A 13,531-nucleotide genomic window follows, 5' to 3' on the forward strand; every position below is an offset into this window, starting at 1 on the left:
TTTCTGGATCTGTTGTCCTTTCACTTTGCTTGTGCTGATGTTCTCAGGTCTTGGGTCACTGCACTCACTGCTTCTGGAGTTTGAGGAATAGGTAAGAAAGCGTCCTCATCTTCCAGGTCACTGAAGAATCACCCACCTTTCTACCCGGTACTTCTATGGCTGGTTTGCTTTTATCTAAGTCTCTGAACCGTCTGTTCTGTGTCCTGGGGTGCAATAGGAAGGGTGGACCTACTGTGTTCCTTTCCACATGCCTGCCCGGGTGCCCACGGCCGCCATTAATCAGATGCCCCCTGTGGCAGGGTGCCACTTCCCTGCCCCTCGGTCTCCCTAAGCAGTGCTGTGCCTGCATTTTCTCCTGTTCCTGCTCCCAGGACAACCCACAGCTTCACTGGGCATGACAGCCTGACCCGGTCTGTGTCGCTCCCTCCTACTCTTCTTTTTCAGACATTTTCTGGCCGTTCTTGCTTGTTTGTAACATTGTAAACCAGACCCGACTGCAGAGTTAATGGTCATGGCACACAGGACATATTAGATTTTTGGAAAACACTAGCACGGAATTTTCAACTACGGAATGGGTAATAAAGAGTCAAATAAATAAATTTCTCTTTTCTTCACAAGTAACAACATAGGTGACACAGCACCTCCCAGCACGAGGGAGTGACACCCACGCCGGGTTTCCCTGAAGACCAGTAATGCAGCGGATCCGTTCCCACACACTTGCAGGAGTCACCTGTTCTTCCCGCCCCCGGGGTTACGAGATACCACAGTTCACCACCCTGAGCTGCGAACAAAAGCCCAAATCCCAACTTCCCACTTATTAGAGAGGATTGTTTTCACCGCACACATCCAATACCTGCGATCAAATGCCCTAGTTCTTAAGACAGTCCCACAAACCACTGCGCTCAGACGCACTTAGGGGAGAACTGTCACATTTTTGGCACTGGCACAGAGCTAAGGGAAAAATCTTTTTATTTCTACTAAACTGACACATCCACATCTCACCTTCCTCACTCTGAGGCCTGTGAAACCTGAGCAGCGCACTTGAGGAACAGCAGCTGTCCCCATGGTGGGTCAGAGGGAGGGATGACCCTGAGAGCCCAGTGAAGGAACCACTGTGCTCCGGCAGGGCCGGCCCGGGCCACACGAAAGGCCCACAGGGAGTGCGCTCTGGACATGCACAGAGCAAAGGGCAGGTGACCCGCCACTCTGAGTCACCTGTCTGCCCGCGTCTGGGGCCACGGTGGAGCCCAGGTCTTCAGCTCTAGGCCAGATGGAGGTCAGGTCGCAGCACGTGTGCAGTCCCAGCCCAGGACTACCACGTTAGACCCTGTCACAGTAGCCTGCCGGCCTGGGCTTGCTTCAGAGTAACCTGCTGTCCTTGTCCAGGGACAGAAGATAACAGACCACAGCTCAAGCAGCACACACTCCTCCCTCCTAGGGCTGGAAGCTGCTCGGTCAGTGCAGGTCTCTCTCCTGGGCTGGAGCCGGCATCTTCTCCCTGTGTCCTCAACAAGCTTATCCCTCTGCCTGCACACCCCTGGGGTCCCTTTGTCCAAGTTTCCTCTTCTTACGAGGAGGTCTGTCATATGGGACGGGAGCCGCCCTGGTGACCTCATTTAACCTCAATCACCTCGTTCAAGCCCCATCTCCACACAGACCCACTCTGTGGTGCCGGTGCCAGGGGTAGGGCTTCCACACCAGAACTGGGGGGACGCTGCTTGGCGCACAGCACCGGGAGCGGGGGGGGGGGGGGCACGACTGTGCCTGACATTGGAGCCCAGTGACATCTCATGATTTTCTCTACACTTGGGCTTGAATTCTTCACAACAGAAAGGTTCCTTACGCGCTCTTATCATAGCACGCTTCCTAACGGTCCCCCTCACCTGTCCTCTGGGCTCCGCTGCAGGCCCTGTGGCCCCCGAGCTCACTGTGTCCCCAGCATGTGTGCCGGCACACTGCCAATGAGCCATCCTCAGGAGAAATGAAAACCCCTAGCAGCTCCAGCTGCAGGCAGGGCCCAAACCAGACTGCACCGCAGCCCTCCAAGCACTCGTCTCACCCGACCTCCCCTGCTCCCGAAGGTCACACCACGTCTCATGTGGAAATGGCAGGTGCCCCCATCTCTGAAACACTAGCACTGGCCCTCAGTCTAACGCCACGCAAGCAGCTCACACTCCAATGAAATGCAGCCCTCAGCCACCTTCTCGCTGTTCTCAGCATGTCACCGGCACTCAGCTAGTAACAGGATGATTCCACGCTGGTCGGGAAAGTGACAACACTTACTGCTGACTCCTGGCTCACTGCGGTGTGGATGAGCGCCATTGCTGACAGAAATGACAAGGGGACCAAACCTGCTGGCTACGAAGCCACTTGTCCCTGAGCTCACAGGGCAGAGTGCTGAGTGGCGCTCTCCACACCACCCTCCCCTCAAATGATGCTCCGAGCAGTAAGAGAAGCATTGCGAGGTCCCGATGTGCTTTCTAAATCTCCACTGAGACGGTCCCTGGGTCACAGGATCTGACTGAGAGGGACCAGACAGTTCCTGATGTTGACAATTAATGAACACACAGCACTATGTAAATGGTAACTCCCCGACCACAGGGACAAGTGTGACATTTGCTAGTCTGTCTGCACCGTCCACAGGCCACCTGACCTACGGTCTCCACCTGGTACCTCCTGCCTGGTCTTCTGGCCGCCTCGCCCTGGGGCTCCACACTGCCACCCAAGAATCACTGTACCAACTATCCGAGAGCAAAGATAAAACGAGGTAGAGGCTCAAATTCACTTTGGTAACCCACGTTACGGCTATGCCGGCTATAGGGCCAATTTAATTATAAAAGCAACTTAGTAGGTCATGACCTACTCTCTAATGAAAAAACGGAAACAAAACAGAATTTTTAAAAATTGGAGCACATTACATGTAGGAAGTACTATCTCTTTACACTTTCATTTCAGCTATGCAAATGTTTACACACACATGCGTGTACACACCAAGGAGAAAGCATGCCTGCCTGATGGCTGGAGTTATAGACTTTTAAAAGATGCTGGTCGAGCTCAAGCTTCCAGCCCTTTGGACACTGGCTGAGGGATGATTTGTTAGTTACAGGAGCTGAGAAGCCAGGCCCATACATAACCTCTGGGATCTTTTCTCCCCACCTTTTATATGGAAACTCAAAAATTCATAAAAGTAGACAGAATGATGAATAATGAATACCCACTGCAAAAACATTCAGCTATCCCCTCTTTCTTTTTCTAGTTTAAGTAACACCAATCTCAGAAATCACGTAATTTTGCCTACAGAAATCTCAGCATGTGTGTCTATCAGATAAAACTTGACAAAACATAGCACAAATATTAAACTGAATGAAATTAGTAATAATTCCTTATATGTAGTATCCAATCCTACATTTCCAGGGTAGCTTATCGCCCCTTTTTTAGTTGAACAATATAAATAAAGTAGATCAATATAAAAATACTAAATTCGTTTAGGCTGAAATCACAGCCACCAGCAATGCGACCTACACCTGACAGCACTTCCCATGGGCTGCTCATCTGAGTCAAATGTTTCTATAAAACGTTACATATCCAACGAAAGTGTACACCAGTTTCTTACAAAAGGAGTTACATCCTGTTGGTGTCAAAACACGTGGCACTCGGTCCGTTGGTAAGGAGGCAACCTTATTCTCCAAACCGCAAATCAGGACTTGTGGTCTGAAAGGTACCAGTCAGTGGCTCCAGGGACACCCGTGCGGGAGAGTGGCCCCCAGCAGGCCCATGCCTCTAGCATCCAGCCGACTTCTCTGTCCACACGCTCACCCCCAGACACGCCAGCACCTCCCGCATGCCATCTCCCAGCTCCTTCCACGGGGCATGATAGGCTCAAGTCACCCCCATTCTGTGTGCCAAGGTAGCCTGAGCAAGCACAGGACCATACTTGGGGCCACTGGACACGAAAACCGCTCCGACCTGCTGGTGTCTGGCAGCTCGCAGTTTCCTGTCCTGAAGAATTAGGCCACGTTAGAACCAGCCTGAGTAACTGTTTGACGACCACCCAGACAATGTCTGAAGACCCGAAGCACCCAGACAAATGTCTGAAGACCCGAAGAGGCCACCCATCCATGTTTTAAAGGTTTAACACTGCGTTTTGGGAAGGTCACTTAAATGTCCAGCCTGGACTTCCATAAAACTGTTAAGTCCTTACTCCTGCTGTTTTAGCTTGAACTTGTGTATACGGTTTAAAATAGGTGTCTCTGGTTAGTCCACCACAATGTGAACAACTTAAACACCAAATTTCATGAGCTGGAGTTGACCTCACACCGAATGGGGGAGCAGAGCAGGAAGGGCCCACCAGCTTGGGGCTGGCAGAGCAGTGGGTCAAGTGTGCTAAGTTGTGGACTGGGTAGGACTCCATGCCCCAGGGCGTGCGGTCCCCAGGGCAAGCGGTGGGCCCTGTGGGAAAATGAGCTAGGGCAGTGGCAGAATACAGAGAAAACAGAAAACTCCTGGCTTAAGCAACTATGTATCCTCTAGTAGAAACAATGAATCTCTTCTGATAGAGACAATGAAATTCTTCAGTAACCCTCTCTATGAGGAAATCTTTCCACTGTCCCCAACTCCAAAATTCTTGAGTTTTACTAGCTTTTCACTTCTATTCCACAAGCTCAGGAATGTCTTACTGCCTCTGTCTGTCTCTCAACGTTGCTGAATGTTGTAATGTTTCTACCAAAGCTGGTAGAAGGTTCTGGAAGAAATTCAGTCTACCCCATCCTTCCCTGTCACTGACAGATTAGCACCCACTTGAAAGGGTAGGTGCTAACCTGTCAGTGACTCTCCTTAGCAGGTAGGAAGAGAGTTTGGCCTAAGTGTGCAAGATGCTGTGTGGCCAGGACTGCTCCTGTGCTGGCACTGAGCTCACTGTTACAGAAGAAGGCTGGTGGCCAGGAGTGCTGGTGACACGCCATGTACGGGCCCTGGCCTACCTGTCTGAGACAGGGAAGGAGGGAATTGACTGAATTTCTTCTGGAGCCTTCTACCAGCTTTGGTACAAACCTTAAACGCAGCTCTCCCCCTTTACAGGGGGCAGCATCCCTCTGGGGACTGACGCTTGAGGCTGAATCACTTCCTTGGGCTGTTTTCCAAACATAAACCATCTTTTAACGTAGGTATCTGCAACAGCCACTGCACTCAAGTTAGATACGTGTGTTCATAACCTAGAACAAGGAGTGAAGACAGTGAGAGAAGCAGCACCGTGCACCACCCTGAACAGCACTGGATGGTATGCAGCTCTGTAAAGTGGGGTGCCTTGTAAAACAGGGCGATGAGGAAGTAACTCCCACGAAGAGCACAGCTGGCTCTGAGGAGCAGGGGGTGGGAAGGTCACAGGACTCATCAAAGTCTGTTTTAAACTTAAACATGCAAGTGCAGACACACACGTTTATTAAAATGAAAATGATAGGAAAAGAAAAAGAAAATGATAGGTAAGACACTTATGCAGGTCATAAAGCCTGTATTTGAAAAACAAACATTTCTTGAAACCCATTTTCCGTTTTAATGGTAACTTAGCCCACGTGGTATTTCAGTCTCAACATGTTGAGCTTCTGTATCAACTACTCTGGCCCATAATTAAAGCCATATTTTAAAAACTATATAAACTAAGGAGCCCCTTGAACTATGTCCGAAATCCAATTGCCAAATGTAACGTCACTGAGATCACTTGGATGTCATTAGGGAGACCAAAACCCAACCCGGGAACAGGCTGTGCACGGCTGGACCGCGGGCAGCCTCAGCTTTCACTTCCTATCAAAAATCTGAAGTCACTAAGCAGCAAACGTTCCTACATTAAGCTTGCACCCATTGTGTCTAAGGTTCCAACCTGGAGGGCTCTTCCGCCCCTAAGCAGGGCCAGCTCCTCCGCGGCCCTGGCCACTGCCCCCGGGGCAGGCCAAGCGGAGAGCCTGGCCTGGGGGGCCTTACTGGCCGGAAGGGGCGGAAAGGCGTGGCTCCTTCCTCCCCCGCCCGGCCGGCCGGCAGAGGACCACCTAACCGCATTGTCCCGGGCCGCGCCTCCTACCCGTCCGCGAGACCCGCTCCCGCCGCCCACCCGGCCTGACCGTGCGCCGCCCACCCGGCCCGGCCCGCCCGCCACGCTCACCCCGTGCGTGCGCCCGCACCTCCCTTCCCGGGCCGCCCCGCGCCCCGCGCCGGCAGACCGACGGGCTGCGGGACGGAGCCTCCCAGCGCCCCCGAGCCCCGGCCCCTCCGCCCTGCGCCGCTGCGCCCCGGGCTCCAGCCCGCCCCCCGCCCAGCCCTCGGAGGACGCACCTTCTTGCCCTTCTTGCCCTCCTCCTCCATGTCGCCGCGAGCGGTCCCCGCGGCCCGGCCCGCCCCGGGAGCCCCGCGCCCCCCGCGCCGCTACATGCTCGCCCTGGCCCCGCGGCCGCTGGAGCCGCGTTCCTGCGCCGCCCGCCCGCCGCCCGGCCGTCGTCTCCACCCGCGGCCGGCAGGGGCCGTTAGCGCCCCGTGCCCCGCACCCCGCACTTCCGGGCCGACGGCGCGATCCCGCCCCCTGCGAGCGGCCCCGCCCCGCGACCCCGCCCCCAACCTTTAGGGGCGGTGACAACGCGCCTGCCCTGCCCCGCCCTTCAACGGTCTCGGGAGCGCGCCTGTCGGCCCCGATCCTGCCCCACTCCGTGGGGGGCGCGGGAGCGCGCCTGCCCCCGCCCCCAGCCCGGCTTCATTAATTTGCTAGAGGGCTCAGAGAACTCAGGAAAAGTTTACTCACTGTTTACCAGTTTGTTGTAAAAGAATATGATAAAAGCACACAGATAAACATCCAGATGGAAGAAATGCCTAGGCCAAGGTACGTGGGAAGGAGAAGGAAGCCTGTCACCCTCTCCTAAGGGCCCACTCCGCGCTCCTCCATGTGAACACCAATCCGGAAGCTCTCCGAACCTCACTATTGAGATTTTCATGGCGGTTCCATCACCACGTAGGCATGATCAATTATTAACTCCATTTACAGCCCCCTCCCCTATCTGGAGGTTGGGGGATGGGGGCAGGACTGAAAGATCCAAGCTTCTAACCATAGCTGGGCCTTTCTGGTGACCAGCCCCTATCCAGGGGCCACCGGAGTTCCCTCATTAGAACAAAACACACTCTTTTCACTCAGGAAATTCCAAGGGACGTGGGAGCTCTGTGCCGGGCACCGGGGGCAGAGACCCACGTATGTGCTTTCTGTTCTCGCAGCCCGACCTGAGGCTGACTCCCCCAGGCTGCTCCTGCATGCACAAGCCCACACGCACAGGTGAGGTCCTGCTGCAATGATCACAAGGTGATGATTATGGAAATAAATGAGGACCAACCAGACAAGAAGGAAAAAAAGCTATTTGTACAGAAAGTGCTAAGTGAGGGAGCCGGCCCCCAGCACTTGCACTTGGCGAGATGCAAAGGCAGAGAGAGGAGGGGGAGCGCTCCCTGATGGAAAAAGGGGGCTCAGGTGCCCTGATGGGGGCTGTGCGCCCGGGGAGCTGGGGGGCTAAGCACAATTGGGCATCCCAGTGATTGGTTAGGGGAGCGTGTCTGGCTTTCTCTGGTTGGTCCTAAGCTGGAAGTGGGAACAAAAATTAAGGAAGCTGTCGGGTATTGACCAAGTCCTAGCCATTTGGCTTGTTTGCATTGTAACAGTTGTTGTGTGGCTTCCTGTGTTGTCACTACGGAGAGCAGCCTGTATCCCCCAAGTGTCACTTACAGAAGCTGTCTGCCAGGGCTGGCTGCTGCAGGTTGTGGGTCAGAGTTCTAGTTTTATTAATGGTCTGGCCATTGTCTGTTTGTATATTCAGTCTCTCATGACAGACACCAATGAGACCCGCTGGTCTCACTGACACACCAATGATACCCGCTGGCAAGGTCAACAAAAACAGCATTTCCCTCAAGGTTACACCTCGGCGGGAGAAGGTACCTAACAGCCTCCTTCCAAAAGCCTTCTTTTGCGTGGTCACTGCGTCGCTTTCTTACCAACAACCTCCCTAACTGCCTGGTGGCCCCACCTAGTGAACAGAAATGACTGAGACCCCGTTCTTAAGCATTAATGTGATGCACGGCACAGACAACGCGCTAAAAGGACGCCAAACGGAAATAAAGCTAAGTGGACACAACCCATTACCCCAGGTAGCTTGTGCAATCTGGAGTCACGTGACAAGGGCGGTCCTTAACCTCTCCGGACACCAGGATACGGTCAAAGTGAGGGTCCTTGGGAAACATTTCTGGGTTGTGAGACGAGGGATTTGCGTTCACTTGAAAAGGGCAGACAATGAAATTCTGAAAGCAAAGGGGTGGGGTCCCTCCCCTTTGAACACGGAGACCCAGCGTCCCCTTGCATTTGCGAGACTGCTGCCGAGCCGCGCCCGGACCCCGTTGCTTCAAGGCCCGCTTCCTCGCCCTCCGGGGTCCCCGTCCCCGTCCCCGCCCAGGTGGCAGGCCCGCGGCGCGCCCGACCCCACCCGAGCACTGCACTTGCGCGCCAGTCCCGCCCGGGGCAACAGAGATGCTCAACAAGCACGCTCCAGGGCTCGCTCGGCGCCCCGTGTGGCGGCGCGCGGCTTCCGGCGTGTTGCGTGATGACGCAAGTGCGTAGCGTGTGTGGCGTGCGCAGCGTGTATGGCGGCAGCCATGACTGGAGGCTTCGGCGTGGCCGTGTTTCCGCAGGATGCTCCCGCGTGTTCGCTTCATCCGAGGCCATCGAGGGTCCCAGGCGGGTCCTGCCGTCTGCTGAGACCAGGTGAGGGTCGTGGGCCCGCGGGAGGGGTCTCCAGCCCGGCTCTGAGGGCCCGATTCGGAGGACACCTGCGGCCTGCGGGGTACGGGCAGCGCTGGGGGATGGGGGCGCGGGACTGGCTTCCCCATGTGACAAGAAGCAGGGGCGCCGCGAGGCGGGCCGCAGCTGAGCGCACGCCCTCTGTAGTGCTGGGTGCCCCCCTCCGCAGCAGGTCTGCGGCGAGCTGCTCTGTGAGCCGCCGTCCAGGACGGCACGCTCCGCCCTGCTTCGCGGGGCTTAATGCACCTGCTTCTGTGTCTTGTCTGTGGTCCCCAGGTGTAGTTTCTGCGCTGTAGAAGAACATGGAAGAAAACGCTCTTTTATGCAGTAAGACGATGATACCGATATTCCTGGGGTCTGGTAAGTTTTGGAAGCTCTGCTGTGGGATTGCAGGGTCCCAGGGAGTGCAGTCAGCTGATGTCGTCTCCGCTTGATGAAGCTGCCTGTCCCAAGGCTCGTCCCCCACCCCCTTAGCCAGAAAGGATGTGTCTGGAGTGCATTCCTTCCTGCCATCTGTCACCTGTGCCCTGGCTTCAGGGAGCACAGTGCAGCCCTCTGCCCAGGGCTTAAGGGCGTGAGGGAGTGTAGGCTGCAAGCCTCCAGCGTGCGTGGGTCTGTGGTGATCCTGTGCATTCCTACAGTGCTTGCGAGAACATTTCGAAATGGTTTGAGGCCTTGCCCTGCTGCATCCAGAGCAAGGTTATAGAAATTTCGGACAGTTGTTTGCTCCCTTTGGCATTTGCACGGCCTGACATGGTAACACCACTTGCCATGTGCGGTTAAACGGACGTAAATGTTAAAATCCAGGTTTTCCTTCATAGCACCCACATTTCGGGTGCTCAGTAGCCACAGTTGGCAAGTGGCAATGAGACTGGAGTCATAAAACAGCCACGTTTTGGTAGGAGTTGTTTTGGACTTGGGTGTTTGCTACATTGTAGGCTTGTTGCAGGTTTTATGTTACTGTATCCTGAAAACAAGCTGAAAATGAAGCTCTGGGAGGGCGGGAGGGGTAGAAGTGGGCCCCTGCAGGGAGGGGCTGAGCCCTGACCCAGGGACTGCAGGGCAGAATGGTTACAGTTAGCACGGTAACCAGAGAGCCAAAGGTGAGATCCTGCAGCGGGACCAGTGGCTGATGGTCCTCGGGTGAGCGCTGACCTGAAAACCTTGTGCAAGGGGAGAGCGCTAATGTTTACTGGACTCCTGTTTTGTGCCAAACTTCTCCCCCCTTTCTTACTTCCCCCACCCACTCCAGTTCAAGCGGTTGTTTCTCAGTGTAGTTGTGTAGGACACAGCTCCCTGGCCCGTGCTGATGTTATGAGCCTTGCGGTCGCTGGTCATCGGTCGGCTGCTTGGTCTCTGGTCATCGGTTGGCTGCTCATGGCTACACACAGTAGCACTCAGCAGCCCACGGCAGCTCACGCTGACCGGCTGCTCACGTCTGCTCATGGCAGCCCAGCTCCAGGGAGAGCCGTTGTTCACAATCTTAGCTGTAGAGGGCACAGCTTACTGGCCCGTGTGGGAATCAAACTGGCGACCTTGGCACTCCAACCACCTGAGGCACCAGACTGGCCCTGTGCCAAACTTCTTAATTCTTCACCCAATTTAAATTTCTTTTTTTAATTAAAGTTTATTGGAGTGACAATTGTTAGTAAAGTTACATAGATTTCAGGTGTACAATTCTGTAATACATCATCTATAAGAGTTTAAATCTTTGAGGACCACCATGAGGTGGGCTTAGGTCCACTAGAGGTGGGAGGCCCACCATCAGAATTGCATGTCCAGGGCTGCCCGGCCAGAAACTGGCAGGTTAGGAGTGCATGCGAGGCTTCTCTAACCCTTTGGTCTGCTCTTTCCAAGGATGCCAGAGGGGGGTGTGGAATCTATAAGTGGGAGGAGGTTGGCGTTGGAGGGATGGCCTTTGTCCTTGCCTTGGTGTAAGGGCTGTTGGGTGCAGTCAGCGGTGGGCCAGGATGGAAAAAGTGGCCACGTGCTCCCGGCGGGGCAGCACCGCTGTGCCTCTCTGGGTGGTGGAGTCACACCACACCTTCCCCGTGAAGGTCGAGGCTTCCAGCAGACTCAGATCTCTCTCCAGTCCAGGTGCAGATGCTGAACACACCGGCCTCCGCGGGGCTGCCGTCAAGAGATGCTTCTTTCTCTGTGAGTCTTGGGAGCAAGGCGCTGACTGCCCTTTGGCACTGGCGGCCTTCTCAATGTTGTTCAAGTGACAGACAGCCTTGGGGTGTCTGAACAGGGTGGCCCAGGGCAGAGAGCAGGCATGGGCGGGTACCTTCTGGGTCCCCTGGTGTCACCCTGTAGGAACTGGGGCTGGTGCTCTGACTCCTGCTGATCAGTCGTCGGCTGCCTGCGCCTCTGTCGAGTCTGGAGCCTCCTGCCAGCGTCAGCCTCCGTGAACTAGGCGGGGCGACCTCATCAGCAGCAGGGAGGGGGGCAAACCCTTTACAGTTTCCGACACCACCACCCCCAGCAGACTGTTCTGTGTCCCTGCCCAGCACATGACACTTGGTGTGTGTGTGTGTCCCTCCCTCAGTATTTCAGCCCCAGAAACCCCATCGTGTCAGAGCTGGAAGGCCCCTGAAAAGTACTCCATTGGGTGGCTGTCAGGCTGTTCCAGGGTCTGCAGTGGTAAGTGCAGGTGGGGTCTGGCCTAGCAGGTCACTTCACTTGTTTTCTGTGTTAGTTTTTCATGAGTGCCCCCAACCCACCTTCAAAAGCATCCACTTGTTCTGACTGTCCCTGTGGTAAGTCAGGTGATTGAGTTGCAGAAAGGCTGATTGACTTCAAACTCACAAGACCACTTGTGGACAGACAGTTGTCTGGTACCAGGGCTCATGGGCCCTGGTTCTTTGTCAGGGGTTTGATTTCCTTTGTGGTGTTGGATCCGACGTGCAGCCTTTCCCCCGGAATCTCCTAAGTGGGTCGTGTGTCATCCTGCAAAGGGCAGGCTGCCTGCCACGGAGTCTCCCTCGGGAGTGGGCCCCGCTTTAGTTCTGTTATTGTCACTCGTGGCAGTTGGCATTTATAATATAATAGTCCCTGGCCACACGCTTATGTCACTTGATTTTCACAGAGGCCTCCGAGGTTTTCCAGATGGGAAAGTGGGTGCTGAGAGTTGGGGACCCATCCCTGTGATACACCCAGTGAGGGTGCGGCAGGATCTGAAGCCAGGCCTTGGAACCTCACCTCCCTGAGCAGGTGGGTCCCTGGCCTCCCACGCTCCCCTTCCAGGAGGAGTCAGAAACTCCTGGGTCTTGGCTGGGTTGTGAGTGGCTCGGGGCCGGGAGGGCATGTCTGACTGACATTCTGACCACAGGTTTGAATGCTGTGTCATCTGCTTCCCGAACGAGGATCCAGCCCCTCTGATATCTGAATGAGAAACAAGGGACATTTAATAAACGGGATTTGAAATGTGTGCTTCCATCCAGCCTCTGCTTTTCTCCTTTCTGTACACTGGATACAAATTGGGGAGGGCCTGCTCAGAGGTAGTTTGAGCCAAGTTGGAGGGGGCCCTAGTGACCTCACGCTCCTACTCGAGCCTTTGTAAACTGGGGGCGGGGGTGCAGAGCGGCCCGTCAGGAGCTTTGCCTTGACACCCGGATGGATTCACTGCCTGCTGTCCTCACCGGTGGGGGTCCGATTGGGCCTGTGGCTCATCCTCAGACCTGGGCGGCCTCTGAAGAGATGCACTCACGTAATCTCATTTGAGAAGTACCTGGTCACAACCCACTGATGTGTGCACCCACAGGTTAACCCCCTTACTGTGTTTCCCTGAAAATAAGCCCCAGTTAAGATCGTCAGCCAGATGGGCGCATTTAGTTAGTCATTATGACGATGTTCCAGAAGATGACATAACTGTATTTGAACAGATATAGATTGTTGTATATGAAAAAAATAAGACATTCCCTGAAAATACGCCCTAATGTGTCTTTTGGAGCCAAAATTAATATAAGACCCGGTCTTATTTTCGGGGAGACACAGTACTTCAGTGTCGTCAGGAGTGTCAGCAGGCCAGAACTTACCGGGCCACTTTCACATTCAGTTTTTAGTGACAAGTGACAGCGTGCCCCAAGGTACCTGCGTCTTGAGTCACAGCAGCCACACCCTGAGGCTCGGGCACAAGGCTCATCTCTGATCAGAACCGAGACACTCGGGGAGCCCTCCTGACCCCTCCCAACAGCCAGGGAGAGCAGGAAGTGGCCTCCAAGCACCTTCAGAGTACCTTGGTGGGCCCTTCCCTGCAGCTAAGCCTACAGCGTGCCTTGAGATGGGGTGCAAACCCTAAATGTGTGCATTGTGTAGGGGAGCCAAGAAACAAGGGGACCGGGGTCTGCTGCAGAGGCCCCTTGGACCTGATCTGGATGAGATGGGTAGAGATGCTACTGCCCTCAGCCCTGGGCGGCCCCAGCCTCCCGCATCCTCCTTTTGGCCCACCATCACTTCTGCCCACTTCTGCCGGTTTGTCCTGCCTGAGACAAGGTTGAGGCCGCCCAGAGGTGCAGCCACACCCAGGAAGGGAAATCCCAGTCTAGAGATAAGTGAGGTGGTGGGTGGGGACAAGGTCACTCAAGGTCACACAGCAACAGCTCCACAGCCAGGACCAAACTCCACCCATGGACCAGTCCCCAACCTAAGAATGGTCTTGACATTTTTACATAGTAAAAAACCCCAAAGAACCACTTTGTGACTCCTGTAAATGGCACC

At 54.9% G+C, this 13,531-nt stretch overlaps 1 protein-coding gene, 1 long non-coding RNA gene and 1 other non-coding gene across 4 annotated transcripts in view; 2 read left to right on the forward strand and 1 right to left on the reverse strand.

Annotated features, from left to right (window-relative positions):
* Positions 1-6,500, reverse strand: part of CCM2 (CCM2 scaffold protein) — a 20,778-nt gene extending 14,278 nt beyond the window's left edge. The window contains exon 1 of one of the 2 annotated variants that reach the window (XM_074341089.1): positions 6,322-6,500. In XM_074341089.1, coding sequence (XP_074197190.1) covers positions 6,322-6,351 — 30 coding nt within the window. In that variant the 5' untranslated portion in view covers positions 6,352-6,500. The remainder of the gene's footprint in view (positions 1-6,321) is intronic. The other variant, XM_074341091.1, reaches the window with a different exon arrangement.
* A 2,120-nt stretch (positions 6,501-8,620) lies between these two features.
* LOC109447337 (uncharacterized) lies at positions 8,621-12,250 on the forward strand. Its single transcript, XR_002137348.2, has 6 exons — positions 8,621-8,776; positions 9,089-9,172; positions 10,905-10,969; positions 11,361-11,455; positions 11,901-12,025; positions 12,144-12,250. It is a non-coding gene; the product is annotated as an uncharacterized LOC109447337 (long non-coding RNA).
* LOC141567018 (small nucleolar RNA SNORA9) lies at positions 9,402-9,533 on the forward strand. Its single transcript, XR_012489418.1, has one exon. It is a non-coding gene; the product is annotated as a small nucleolar RNA SNORA9 (small nucleolar RNA).
* Positions 12,251-13,531: the final 1,281 nt, after the last annotated feature.

The sequence above is a fragment of the Rhinolophus sinicus genome, linkage group LG09 (genome assembly GCF_036562045.2).
Source record: "Rhinolophus sinicus isolate RSC01 linkage group LG09, ASM3656204v1, whole genome shotgun sequence".
NCBI classification, from domain to species: domain Eukaryota; kingdom Metazoa; phylum Chordata; class Mammalia; order Chiroptera; family Rhinolophidae; genus Rhinolophus; species Rhinolophus sinicus.